A 15016-nucleotide genomic window follows, 5' to 3' on the forward strand; every position below is an offset into this window, starting at 1 on the left:
TTTTTTTAGGGCCGAGAAGAAAAATTGACGGAATTAAAAAGAAAGAGAATAAGCCAAAAAAGCGGCTGTTCGAAAGATCAGTAAACCAGAACCCGCAGCGGCAAAACGCTGTTCTCGTACTAAAACATTCCACGGCCTTTCCGTTTAAAACCCGATTTAATAGAATCGTATGTTCCTATTGTCACGACGAATTCGAACCTATGGCAGCTCTGAGAAATCACATCAAGGCAGATCACTCGAATGCTGACCACAATAGTGCGTTTTACAAAGTCGTTGACGATTTAAAAATAGACATAACCGAGTTAAGATGTAATATTTGCTCACAAGATATCCAAAATGTAGATATACTAATGAGTCACTTGTCCAAGGATCACGGGATATCAGTCAATTTCAATGTACCTTTTGGTGTGTTACCGTATCGGCAGGGACCTACGGGACTGTGGATGTGCCTCGACTGTGATAAAACGTTTGCGGAATTCTCACAAATCAACGGACACTTGCGTAGTCACGTGAAGATATTTACGTGCGACAAATGCGGGGCAACGTTCTTGTCTGAACACGGACTGCGGCAACACGAAAGAAACTTTAGGTGCTACAAGTCCTCCTATAAACCCCGGTTCGGGAAAGCGTTGAAACACCGCAGCAATACTGAAATTATTCTACAATGTTCCACGGCTTCTCCGTTCAGAACTTGGGGACAAAATTTCAACTGCGTCTTTTGTCGGGTGCAATCGAACGATCCGAATGGTTTGCGTACACATATGGCGGCGCGTCACGCAAATTTTGATATACAACTCGTGTTTAGCAGAAAACTGCGGAAAGAGTTCCTTAAAATTGACATAACAGATCTTCAGTGCAAACTTTGTTTCATGCCAATAGACAGTTTGGACGATCTGATGGCGCATCTGAAGAACGATCACAAGCAACCGATAAACGCTGACGTCGAGCCCGGTGTGCTACCGTTCAAGTTGAATGACGGTTCGTGTTGGAAATGTGCCATATGTAAAATACAGTTTTCCGATTTTATATCGTTGAAGAAGCACACGTCCGAGCATTTCCAGAACTACGTATGCGATACATGCGGCGAAGGGTTTATCACAGAATCGGCATTAATCGCGCACACAAAAATACCACACGATAATAAATATCACTGTAGCCGCTGCGTGGCCACATTCTCAACCTTTGACGAGAGGAGTGTGCATATAAAAACTCAACACACCAAGTTACCTTATATGTGCGTTTATTGCAAGGAGAAGCCTCGGTTTGCAACGTGGGAGCTTCGGAAGCGCCATTTAATGGAATTCCACAATTACAAACCGGGCGCCGAAATGTACGAATGCACCACTTGCCATATGACTTTCAAAACTAGATCTCAGAAGTATCATCACAACGTGAAAGCTCATCGCACGAAAAAAGAGACGGAATACAGTTACCCATGTGGTAGTTGTTCCAGAGCGTTCGCTTCTAAAGTGTCGCTTGAGAAACATATTACTAAAAAGCATTTCCATGTATGATAGTTTCAACTGTCTCATTGCGGAACTAACATTTTAGATTCGTTGCATGATGTATAAATTCTAAAAGTATTTACATTAAAATATTGAAAAAATATGGTGTAAGAAATAACAAAGGGTTTGTTTAGTAATCGTAAACTCGGTGAATAATACAAAATTCAATAGGACAATATGAAAAAGGCACGACGTGTGTGACTTACATCTGTGATTAGATATACATTTCTCTACATTTATAATTCAGATATTAGTTTTTACTTCCTATCGTTAAACGATAATGCAATCTCATCAAGAAATCTCATGGTAATATGGCTAAAATTGTCTTGTTTTAATACTAAAACATTATCCAGTTAATAAGATCAAATCGTAGAAATTAAATTTTAGAAACCATTTCAAATCCGAATAGAATGTTCTAGGCCAGTATTCATTGTTATATATTTATTGTATTCTTAACAAATGGTTCCAAACTTGTATTGACTGTGAATTTGATAAAAAAAATACAGCGAGTATTTTTATGTATGCCATATCTTCGCCAATTCTAAACCAATTTTGATGGTTCATCCATTAATCAATGCTTTTTTATTTTATTTTTCAAGAACATTCTAACCTTTTGGAAACCATATTTTTTGTTGTTAATCAAGTATAAATTTTTTTTTGGTACAATAGCTTTGTGTCATTATCAGTCTACTATAAAATTGTGAAAAAAAATTTTAAGAGACAAATAATTCTAGCTAAACATTCGTATATGCTAAAAGCATATTCTGCTTCATTTAGATTATGTATTTGACCTACTGATTATGTAGGCGTCTCTACAGTTTCTATTTCATTATAAACGGTCAAGCGGATTGAGTCGGATGGCCATCTATTACTTACTTGTAAGACGGAGCTGCCACTTTTTCATCCGCTCGAGCCGGATTCGAGATCGGATTCGAGCCGCTTGACCATCTATGGAGTCCTTAAGCGCAGAAATTTTCGATAATTTACTTGTAATGTTTTTTTAAACCTTTTCGAGATAAGGATACATATTGTATTACTAGCTGTATCCCTCGGTTTCACCCGCGTAAATCATTATATAAAGTGTTTCTTATGTTTTAAATTGTGATATAACCTATCGGTGTCTCAAATTTCAATCGAATCGGTTGAATTGTTTTTGCGTAAGCAAACATCCAACCTCACAAACCTTGGCATTCAGGATATCGTGTAAACGAATTTATTCATTTTTTATTCCACATGTAAGTCGACATTTGGATATATTTTTAACACCAACAAATCCTATGCTCATCTTAGATTATACAGATAGAGCATCGAGTCTCAAAAACGGGTCAACTGTATGTTAGCTAATTGTCAAATTAGCTGACTTATTTTTTTTTATCAGTGTTCTATATATTTACGTACATAATATATCATGACGTATCTATATTTAATTATTTCATAAATAAAATGACTTTTTACGCATTAAAAATGTGCAAAGTTATAAAACAAAATATATATAGAAGTTATTTATAAAAGACACCAACAATATGCTCACAACAATTAAGCAGATGTACAATGTTATAAGTAAGTAAAAAGTGAAAAACTACTATTAAAAAATGCTTAAATCTAAGTTTACTTGAACGAAAACATCTCACTCCTCACTACCAAGCTTAAGGCCATATGAACACATCAATTAAAGGTGTATACAGCTCTCACAGATAAACGTCAATGTGCACTAAGTGACAGTTATACACTTAGAGAAGACTTAACTACCAATCCAAGTTATAAAGGAATCACTCGTAACTATTGATCACGCAAGATTGTAACAACAAGTTGACCCGCTTTTTTCAAAGCATTTGTATGGTGACATTCTTATCTGCATAGTCTAAAATGATATTGTTTTTATCCATTTATATGCATAAAGTGAATAATTTAGATCTAGCAATATTAGAATTGAAAAATTGTAATATTTTAAACTGTAAGATACAAAATAAATTATATTTATTGTGAAAATATAATATATATTAAGAACACGATAGCTGGGTTTTAATTAAATATCGTATGAATAGTAATCATGGTCATCATCAACATATCAGCCGTCAGCTGTTCACTGTTGAGCATAGGCTTCCACCTAGGGGAGGTTTTGCCAGTAGGTGCCACGCTGGACAGGCTGGCTGGCAACCACAGTTAGGCTTTGGGGATGTTTTAAGAGAGACGCTGCAGCCCATCTCTCGATTATTGTTAAGAGGTGACTAAGGCCTCTTACGACACCCACGGGAAAGGAAGGGGTGGCCTATTCTATGCTGGGACTACACATCATCATATCAGCTGTTAACTATCCACTTTTGAACTCAGATCTCCCATTTGGGGATTATCTCAGTAGTTGTGGGTTGGTAACCGCAGTTCGGTTTTAGTGATATTTTAATGCAAATAATCTTACTGGTTAAGAATAGTAAATACCATTGCGTTCACACAGCATCATCTAATCTTAAATTAAATAGAACTTGTACTAACTTGTACTTATACTAAGTATCCTCTGCTCCCTGTCGAGGTTTTTCCAAGACACTACGGCGTGGGGTTCTTCAGAGAAGGGGTAAAGAGATTTCTTCAGGGTTGGCAAGCGTAATACCCCTGGAGTTGCAGGTTTTTATAGGCTACAGTAACCGCTTTCCATCAGGTGGGTGGTATGCTTGTTTGCCACCTTAGCGGTAAACAAGCATTTTCGATTGCTTAGGTACCTCTGTCCCATTCGTGTTTCAACCGTGAAGCAGTTGTGTTTGCATGGCTGTGTTTCGGTTTGAAAGGTGGGATATGGCGTGAATTTACTAGGTACAGAGGAATAACACCTGAGTCCTCAGGAATGGTAACGCATGGGGGTATCATGGGCGAAACAGTATACTCTGTTATATCCATGGTACTGCTCGTGTCTATAGGCGACGGTTATTATTTTCCATCAGGTGGACCGTCCGCTTGTTTGTCATTCTAAGTTGTATAAAAAAATATATAAAAAAAGTGTTACACAATATCATATCTATACATGCTTAAATATTTTTTTACATTATTGAAAATGCCTATAGTAAGAAATGTTCATCTCTATATGATTATACATATTTGTCCATTTTGACAAATAGAATAGAAAATATTTACTGGCCATTAAATATTTTCATATGAAATATACAAAAGTCATAGGTGCAGTACTAACAAAAATTGCCAAAGGATCCTACTAACCCTGTCTTAGCATTAAGCCATTAATAGCATGCATTACCCACTGTTGGCAACACTGATATTCTGACAGGTCCCAAAATAGATAGATAGATATATAATTTATTTGCATTACTTACAACACACAAATTACAACATACATATACAAAAAAAGCGAGATAATATAAATGATAAAAAAAATACATAAAGCTAAATACAATTTTCGTTTGTGAGTGTGCCATAGCAATACAAAATGGCCACAACTCAGTTTATTGCTTCGCCCTCAAAAGAGCAAAGCACTGATATTCTGTTGCGGCCAAAGGGAATTGGGTAACAATAAAACAATAATATCAGATTATCCATACAATAAATAGATAAATATACATTAAACAGACAGATATGACACTTTATCCAAGAGATGAAAACAATAGTATTTTTGCCAAGGTTTTCCCTAGAGATTTCATAAAATAGGCACATGACACCTCTAGTGTTGCAGGCTTTCATAGACTGTAGTGACCGTTTACCATTAAACAGGCTGTATGCTTGTTTGCCACCTTTGTTTTATAAAAATAAATCTAGCGGAAGATTCTCAGGCGCAATGCTCACACCAATATAAATAAGAAGTTATTAAGAATAATCTTCAGTTTTATGTTTTCCCTCTTAATAAAATAAAAAATACTACAATACTACATAATTGTGTATTAAACTATGTTGTTTCATTTGAGATTTCAAGAGTATGTAATTGGTTGATCGCACAGGGTTTCGTCAGTAAACAATAGATTTTGGTCCTAGTCAAGTCGGCCACCTCTGGTCAACAACAACCAGAAACATGAAATCTGACCATACATTTTCTATTTTTAGGATTCCAAGGACAAGTCAATGAGACCGTAGTAGATGTAGGAGCGACTGGAAATGTAGTGAGACGAGAGGAAAAGGTCGAGGAAAAACGGCGGTACCAGAGGAGCGCGCGAGCAGAGGCTCGAATTATCATAAAGAAAAACGCCGCTTCCATACTGGAATGTTGGGCTCTCTGCCCTTTTAGATGGAAAAGGAACAAATTCAAATGTTCCTATTGTGAAGCTTACTTTACTGAATGCAATTTGTTAAGAGACCATGTTAGAGCGTGCTCCTCCCAGCATAGCGTTAAGGACATTTATAGTAAATTCAAAGAAATGCCCCTAATAAATGTCGATGTAACTGACGCAGTATGTCGAGTATGCGCTGTTTCATTCAGTGATATAAACCAAATGCGCGATCACGTTGCAAAACACAATTTCTGCTTTGACACGAAGCACCCAGATGGGGTGCTGCCTTTCAGTTTGGACAAGGAATCGTGGAAGTGCGTGGTCTGCAAGGAGAAGTTCAATAATTTCCTCAAACTCTACGAACATATGAATGTTCACTACCAGCATTATATATGCGCGACATGCGGTAAAGGGTACATGACTGCACCACGGTTGAGGAAGCACTCAGAAGTTCATATAAGTGGAAAATTTCCATGCAACGAATGTGATAGGGTGTTTACAATGCGCGCTGCCAGAGATTCTCACAAAGCGCACGCTCATGCAAAGGGGCCGCGGTACGGATGCCCCCATTGTAATATGCGTTTCGAAGGGTACTACGATAGAATGGCGCATTTAAACGAGGCGCACAGCGAGAAAGCGGTGTCATACGATTGCGCGCACTGCGAGCTGTCCTTCAAAACGAGCGGGAAGCGTGCCGTTCATGTTCGCTCCGTTCATTTCCCGCCGCAAAGGGATTATAGTTGCCCGTACTGTGAATGGCAATTCAGAACTAGTTACGAACTGAAGAGACACATGGTTCGACACACGGGAGAGAGGAATTTCCATTGCAACGTGTGCGGGAAGTCTTTCCCGAGGAACAGAGCTTTGTTGTCCCATTTGAAAGTGCACGAGGAGTTTTGTTGTAAATGGTGTTCCACGGTGTTCAAACAGAAACCTCAGTTACTAGCGCATCTACGACAGGGCCATAGTTGAAGTTTATGATAAAGGAAATGTATGTTTTAGGTCAATTAAAAGCAGTAGGCTTAATGTTTTAAAGTAACGCATGACTCCTTAACATTTGGCTGATAGATTTAGTTCCTTTTAAGGATGGGTAATATAAAGTGGTATCTATATATTGTAGTTACAATATCTATACGTATATATGGCTCAATAATAGATATATTAACTATCGGTTATCCAATATATCGGATATTACCCATTTCTAGTTCCTTTGGATACTATTGTTAAGTATATTTAATAATTAATCATGTCAGTATTATATTTTCAGAATTATACGTTTTAATACATTTTAAATCTTTTATTTATTAAAATTCAATTACTTAAACGAAAGAAATTACACAATTGGATCCGAAATTATTATTATATATGTATTCTTTATTTTACTTGTAAATTTATATAAATACACTATTGGGGTATAACGCAATGAAAAATTTTGCAGGTAAATAGTACCTACATACATGCTTTTTTATTGCCGACGTTTCGACGTGGTCATAACAGGACTGAAGTGCGCGGCGTCTTCGTCTGACAGCGCACACATCTCTTTTTATACAACTTAGAATGGCAAACAAGCTGACGGCACACCTGATGGAAAGTGGTAACCGTCGCCTATAGACACGAGCAGTACCATGGACATAATAGAGTATACTGTTTCGCCCATGATACCCCCAATGCGTTGCCATTCCTGAGGACTCAGGTGTTATTCCTCTGTACCCAGTAAATTCACGCCATATCCCACCCTTCAAACCGAAAAACAGCCATGCAAACACAACTGCTTCACGGTTGAAACACCAATGAGACAGAGGTACCCAAGTAATCGACTTTTGTACAAAGTCTCCCTCTGGTAAAGTCTTTTAGGGTACTTACTCTCACACTGTTATTAAGATTATCAAGATCCACCCTACACACCGCAATCACGGTATCCACCAATCACTGGTTTCTATATAAGCCTATATCCATCTTCCACGACATGGTGCAATCCACGTCGAAACGTCGGCAATAAAGAAGCAAGTACGAATAATTTATCTGCAAAATTTTTCGTCGCTCTAAGTCCCGATACTGTATTTAAATAAATGTAAACAATATTTGTAAATTAAATAAATAAATACATGTTGTCCATCCCTCGCCTTCTCTTAGTAACCTCTTACGACACCTATGGGAAAGGAAGGGATGGCCCATTATATGCCGGGAACTACACAGCTAATTCTCTCTATGTATTATTATCCATTGCCCACGGCATTGCTCGCGTGGTTGCGTGTTTCAGTTTTAGGTTGTAAAAGGTTTTATAATTGTAAATTAGTATTTTAAATGCATCTCAATGTAGAAAGATTGGTTTACTGTTATAACTATATTAATTATTGCTATTTTTATATATTACAATACGCCGACGCCGAAGAAACGGCTGCTCACGTAATCCTGGAATGTGAGACTGTGGCCCATCAACGTTTAGAAATCCTCGGAACGGTGAGGTCGCTCCGTGAGGCCTGTGAAGAACCCAGGAAGCTTCTGCGCTTCTGGGTGGAGCTAGGTTGGCTGCACTAGCCACGACTCATACGCACAATGGCCCAAGTGAGAGGCTAAGTGCGGAAAATGGAGTCTTTTTCACATTCACATTTCACACATATATTACAATAATCATTTATAAATCAATATTTTCATCATCACTGCCTCTCAATCGCCTTTTGCCTAATGGTTAACTGGTAAACAATGCAGTTTGTACAAATTTTATTTTGCAATAAAATAATATGTAGGGGTTTGAATACGGTATACTTCAGTAACTAGCCAAAACTAAAAATCGCCATATCTCATTAGTCTCTAGGGATTAATAGAGTGTTTGTTCAGAGGATACTAAATAGACGATATGATGTAGTACTTGAATTCACTAAAGTTACTGAACATAAATTTTCTATGTAAACAGTGGAAAATTGTTTTTGTAGTGTTGTCGAGCCTCTACTAATCCTCAAATGTTAGCAGTCGCATGCATATGAATGGTAACGGAATTAAACCGAATAATTCTAATCAACTAACTAGTGATGAAGTAACATCTAATTCATTAAAGTATTTATTAAGCATTCTTAGTGAACATTTTTAAAGTTTTTGTCTCAATTATTATATCATTGCTTACGTAGGTCTATCTACGTATTTCAAGTATGGTTTTGTTTATTTTGTAACTTCGTTTTATTTTCTTTTTAGGTTCCGCTTTAGCGGAAGAAGAGTCGAATGTAGGTGAAGGTAAACGTGGTAGGAAGTTAAAGGAAAACGTTAGCGATCGACAGTTGAGAAGGCGACGGCGTGCCAACAATCAGTTGCCCGAGGAATCTGAAAAGCGCATAGCTAAAACAATGATGCGAAGGAACGCTATTACGTTACTAGAAAGTTCCACAGCTTGGGCGTTTAGGTGGTTTCACGGCACCTTCTACTGTTCATACTGCGAAGAAAGATTCGCCGACATAGATCCCTTACGCGACCACGTCCTCAAAAATCATATTAACGAGCAACCCACAAAGAAAATCTTTACAAAGCTCAGGGAAAATAATATGGTTAAAATTGATATAGGTGATCTTCAATGCAGGATCTGTAATTGTTATATAGACAGTGTTGACTCTTTGAAGGATCACTTGGTCTCGTTCCATAAAAAGACCTTGTTCCTTGACTACAGTGACGGGGTCCTGCCATTTAAGCTACAAATGAACAGTTTCTATTGCCAGAAATGCTTCGAGCATTTCGACACTTTCACAAAAGTCAACGAGCACATGAATTCTCATTACCAAAATTATATCTGCGAGGAATGTGGCAAAGCCTTCGTGTCGAAGTCTCGTTTCAGAAGACACGTTCAGTCTCACGAAATAGGCACATTTCCATGTTCAGATTGTAAGGAAATATTTAACACTCGTGTTGCTAGGTTGTGCCACAGGATGAAAGTACATCGGAAAGGTATTAGATACACTTGTCCGCGATGTCCTGAAGTGTTCACTCATTATTATAGTAGAGCCAAACATTTAGTAGATGAGCACGGACAACAGAAAATCGATTATGACTGTCCAGTTTGCGGCAAAACTTACGAGACGGCTTCGAAGCGCGCGGCGCATTTTCGCATGACGCATACTAATGTTGAGAGGAAATATCGATGTTCTCAGTGTAATTATTCTTTTGTTACGAAAGGGAAACTACAGCGGCACAGTATGACTCATATGAGAAAGCTAGAGCAATAGTGGAGGAATTGAATTTTTATACTTGTATTTCTGTTACACTGTTTTAATCAAGGAAATTGAAATACAGTGGCACTAAGACCGATCACCTTGCTTTTTATTCTTTGGACATTGGATGGATATACTAAATTATCAACATACAATAATTTTAGTAACAGTAGTTTTGGAGTAAAATAATGCCGATTAAAGAACAGTTGGCGATTTCAAACGAGTTTCTTTTCTTTTATAGGACCCGATGGGATTCCGTCATTGGACATGGAGTCGCCAATTAAAGTTAATTGGAAACGAAAGCGGAGGATTGTAGAAGACAAAGCCAACGCAGCTCTAATTCTTCAATACTCAAACGCAGTTCCGTTTCGGTATAAATTCGGGAAATTTATGTGTGCATACTGTCCATCTGTTTGTGCGAACGTCAATGAAGTAAGAATACATTCAGTGACGCACGGTAAACCAAACGTTTTCGAAAATCCAGAGGTTCGCAATTCGTTTCCACTTCGTGTTGATATTACAGATTTGTCGTGTAATATATGTGATAAGTCAATAGATACGCTGAAGCATTTGAAAGAACACCTCACGACAGAACATGCTAAACATGTAAATCCTGAATATGGCGATGGTGTTATACCATTCGTTTTAACAGGAAAAGAATATAAATGTGTTCATTGCGGTGTGGCTGTGGAAAACTCGATGAGTCTATTTGTACATATGAACAAACATTATCAAAGTTACGTATGCCATACTTGCGGTAAAGGATTCTCTGGGAAACACAAGTTACGCGCCCATCAGATGTCGCACGAGTCCGGTCAGTTTGCATGTACGAAATGCGAATTAGTTTTTTCTAATCGCACCGCGAAGAATAGACATATTTCCATTGCTCATGGACCCAAGGAGAGATACAGATGTCCAATATGCGATATACATTTCGACTCGTATCACATTCGATTAAGACACCTTGACAGAGCTCATGGCCAGAAAGCAGAGTATCGATGTAATTATTGCCCAGCAATATTTGGCAGTGGTACATTAAGGTATTCCCATATTATGCGGATCCATAGGAAGAAGAGGAAGAGTTTGAATTAAATATAATTTCTTGTATAAATTCGAATCTTGTATAAAATCTAAATTATGTTAGATATATCTGTCAATTATACATTAATAAAAATATTTTAATAATGTGCTTTGTTTGAATTGCCAGTTTTTAAAATTGGAATTTAAAAATCTTATAAAGAGGATCGATAATCCAATGGCTACTAAATCTAACGATCTAAATGTATGTAGAAAGAATGATTTTCTGTAATGAAATAAAAAGTGAAATTATACGTGCTTTTCAAATTGGATTTTCTTTTGTTTTTAGGAGCCATCGACAACAAAGTAAAATGGAAACCGAAGCGCAAGTATAACGATCAAAGAGACAATGCAGCCATAATTATAGAGTGTTCCAACGTTGTACCGTTCAGATGGAAACGGGGCGCGTTCACATGCGCGTACTGCTGTTTAACTTTCGGTGATTTTAAAGGCCTAAAAGATCACTTTATAGAACATCCTAATAAGATCGAGGCCATGCGACTTGCACGCACCATAGATAACATAAAAGTTGATATCAGTGGACTTAAATGTGAACTGTGTTCAGATAGCATTAAAGATTTAGATGCACTTAGAGATCATTTGATTAGCGTTCACAATAAGCCAATAAACAAAGAGGCAGGTTTAGGTTTAATGCCATTCTTGTTAGAAGGCAAAGAGTACCTTTGCACTCACTGTGATGAACGGTTCGAATTGTTCACCAAATTGAACACTCATATAAATAACCACTATCCTAACAATATATGTTTTCAGTGCGGTAAAGTTTTTTCTGCAGCGCATAGACTTAAAGCACATTTAGTTATTCACGAGGAACAGAATGGTGAACAGTACAAATGTACGAAGTGTGAACAAGTTTTTGCAACTAAAGTTCATAGGAGTAATCATATAGCTTTAACACATGGACCTGAATATAGATATCGTTGTCCATACTGCAACGATTCGTTCAAACGTTATGCTGATAGAAATAAACATCTCAAACAATCGCACGGTAAAAAAATCGAATACGCATGTCACCTTTGTTCGGCTGTTTTCGCGATGTGTAACCAAAGGACTAAACACATAAAGCAGGTTCATATAAGACATAAGCAGTTCTTATGTACTTTCTGCCCCTATAAATTTGTGACCGGTGCTCAATTGAGAAATCACATGATCAAACATATAGGTGAGAGGAAATATCAGTGTGAAATCTGCAAAAAGGCATACGCGAGACTCAAAACGTTACGAGAACATATGCGGATACATAATAATGACAAGAGATTCGTTTGCGAATACTGCAATAATGCGTACGTGCAAAAGTGTAGCCTTCAAAGCCATATACGAACACATCATCCGAATTCGGAATCTTTAAAGAAAAAAAAGTAAAGAGCATCAGTTGTATATTATTGACAAATACATAATACTTAAACACATGTAATATATTCGTTTAATTTATTTTAACTTTTTGAACATACAGATTCTGACCTTATGCTTATGTAGCAGTAGAACATGCTTATATAAGCTGTATAAGAAACAGAAGTTGAAGATCCTATATCGGCTGTTTTTCTATTTTTAGGAAGAAAATCTGAAGAAATAGAGATTAAGACCGAAGTGGAGTCTGACACAGAGAATAATACAGCAGCAATTTTAGCAACAGCGCGCGATATGGGAAACGAGAGACGGGCGGCGTTCAGGAATAACATATCGGTTATCATGGAATCATGCACAGCTTACCCATTCAAGTACAGGAAGGGCACTTACCTGTGCTTCTTCTGCAAAAGTACATTTCTGGAGCCGGAGAAACTCCGCGAACATAACAAAAGGCAACATTCCGATATAAAGCAGCTTTTGAAGCCGCGAAAATACGAACCGTTAAAGATGGATTTCGCGACGACTTCCTGCAAGTTGTGCGGTACTAATATTATGGATTACGCTATGCTGAAAGTCCATTTGACTATGGAACATGGAAAGATGATAGATATCTCGCACGGAGAGAGCGTTCTGCCTTATAAACTAAGTAAAGACGAACATTGTTGTCAAATATGCGGAAAACGTTACGAGATGTTTCTGAGCCTTCATAAACACATGAATGATCATTACGAACATTTTATTTGCGAAACATGCGGTAAACGTTTTGCCACATCGCAGAGAATGGTGAATCACGCTCGCACACACGAGCGCGGTGACTTTCCATGTAAACGGTGTGAAGAGACTTTCCCATCGTACGCGTCTTTATACGCTCACGTGGCAAAGGTGCACAGATCGAACAAAAGATACAAGTGTCCCATCTGTGATGAAAAATTCGCATCTTACAAACATCGATTGAAGCATTTAAACTCGGTGCACGGCGAGAAAACGGCAGTATTCCCGTGCCCTTCTTGCCCTAGAGTTTTTGATTTGTGTAGCCGGCGCACTGCTCATATTAGGTTCCAGCACCTACAAGAGCGAAACCACGTTTGCCCTATCTGCGGTATGAAGTTCTTCACCAACTATGAGCTCCAGGAGCATTCCATAAAACACGGTGGAGCTCGCATATATCAATGCGACGTTTGCAAGAAGTCCTACGCTAGGCTGAAGACTTTGAGAGAGCATATGAGGATTCACAATAACGATAGGAGATTCGTGTGTCCGGTTTGTGGACAGTCGTTCATACAGAACTGTAGTCTGAAACAACATATGAGGGTTCACCACCCCACGCATATGAAGGTAGATATGTTTTAACATATCTATGGATAGGTCAGGAAATATCGGATGCATAGTTTCCAAAATTAACAAGGTTCTTTATCAAGTAAAGATGAGATGTAATAATTAAAATAATTTATTGGGTGTATTTATAATTTACTGCAGTAGAATTTATCGTCACGATATAATAGGAGAGCGAAATGTATGTAGTTTGGTTGTTTGTTTGTTTTTTGCATTTTTAAATTTCCGTGCCCCTCCGCAATATCGTCGTGGAAAATTAAAGGTGCCCCATACAATTGCATACGTTTTGCTCTCCTATTGTACCGTGACGGTTTTGTTGCAGTAAATTAAAGACGTCCATTCGACTGTACATATAGAGTATATACTGTAAAAAGTATATTTAAGTTTACTTATATACATGTAGTTTGTAATAAATAGTATTATAAAAAAAGAAACATTTTATTTATTTTATTAAAATATTAATTCATCCCAGATATAAAAAAAATACTGGCATTCTCTATAGTTCAGTGGAATATTCTTACTGGTGATCTGCCAAATAAAGGTAAAATAAACGATTTATATCTATAATACAATATAAAAAATGAATAGCTGAATGTGCTGAGAACAGATGAACCGATTTCGCTAATTCTTTTTTTAGAATATACCTTGAAGTTCGAGGATAGTTATTACGGAGAGAAAATTTTTAATAATTTCCCGAAAAAGTCTAAAAACAACACTTTTCTATACTCCTATACAAACGATTCGTAATAATATTTAAAAAGTCAATTTGAACTTTAATACCATACTATAAAGTTCAAGTGTTAGTGGAGAGGTTCCGGGAAGGCAAAACAATTGAGTGACTTGGCTCGGCGTGTTTTATAATTCTTATTTTTTGACATAATGTAATTGTTGACTAAGAAAAAAGAAAAACTAGTAATAACTTAGTTTTTTCTTTTTTATCTTACTAGCTGACCCGGCGTCTCGGATAGCAAAATAAATAAAAAAAAAAAAACAAAAAAATAGAGAATCGACTGTTAGGTGGTACGAAGTTCACGACGTTAGCTAGTTATACATAAAAATATGTATGTATGTGGTCTGTGTGTGTGCGGTTGCCAACCCGCTGCCAAGCGTGGCAACTACTGGTAAAATTCCCCTTATAGAAAAGACTTATGTTCAACAGTGGACAGTCAAAATCTGATATGACGATGATATAGATAGATATAGATGGTCTTTAAAATGGAATTGTAACTCCATCTGCTTCTGCACTTCTGTTCCTTAAAAGGAGGGTAAAGAGGTTTCTTCAGGGTCGGCAACGCGCGCGTTATACCTCTGGTATTGCAGGCGTTCATAGGCTACGGTAATC

General features: G+C 37.4%; 1 protein-coding gene across 15 annotated transcripts in view; it reads left to right on the top strand.

Moving 5' to 3' along the window:
- LOC113510145 (gastrula zinc finger protein XlCGF26.1-like) overlaps positions 1–15016 on the top strand; it is a 77168-nt gene that overhangs the window by 33041 nt on the left and 29111 nt on the right. Inside the window, exons 5-6 of one of the 15 annotated variants that reach the window (XM_052901249.1) lie at positions 11267–12353; positions 12548–12697. The exons of 10 other annotated variants lie outside the window; for them this stretch is intronic. In XM_052901249.1, the coding sequence (XP_052757209.1) occupies positions 11267–12353; positions 12548–12560 (1100 nt within the window). In that variant the 3' untranslated portion in view covers positions 12561–12697. Of the gene's footprint in view, positions 1–9; positions 4093–5543; positions 6995–11266; positions 12354–12547; positions 14074–15016 lie in introns of those variants that run through there. 4 more of the 15 variants (XM_026893575.3, XM_052901245.1, XM_026893582.3 and 1 more) reach the window with 4 other exon arrangements.

This window comes from Galleria mellonella, unplaced genomic scaffold (genome assembly GCF_026898425.1).
Source record: "Galleria mellonella isolate WM207_F2 unplaced genomic scaffold, CSIRO_AGI_GalMel_v1 utg778, whole genome shotgun sequence".
NCBI lineage: Eukaryota > Metazoa > Arthropoda > Insecta > Lepidoptera > Pyralidae > Galleria > Galleria mellonella.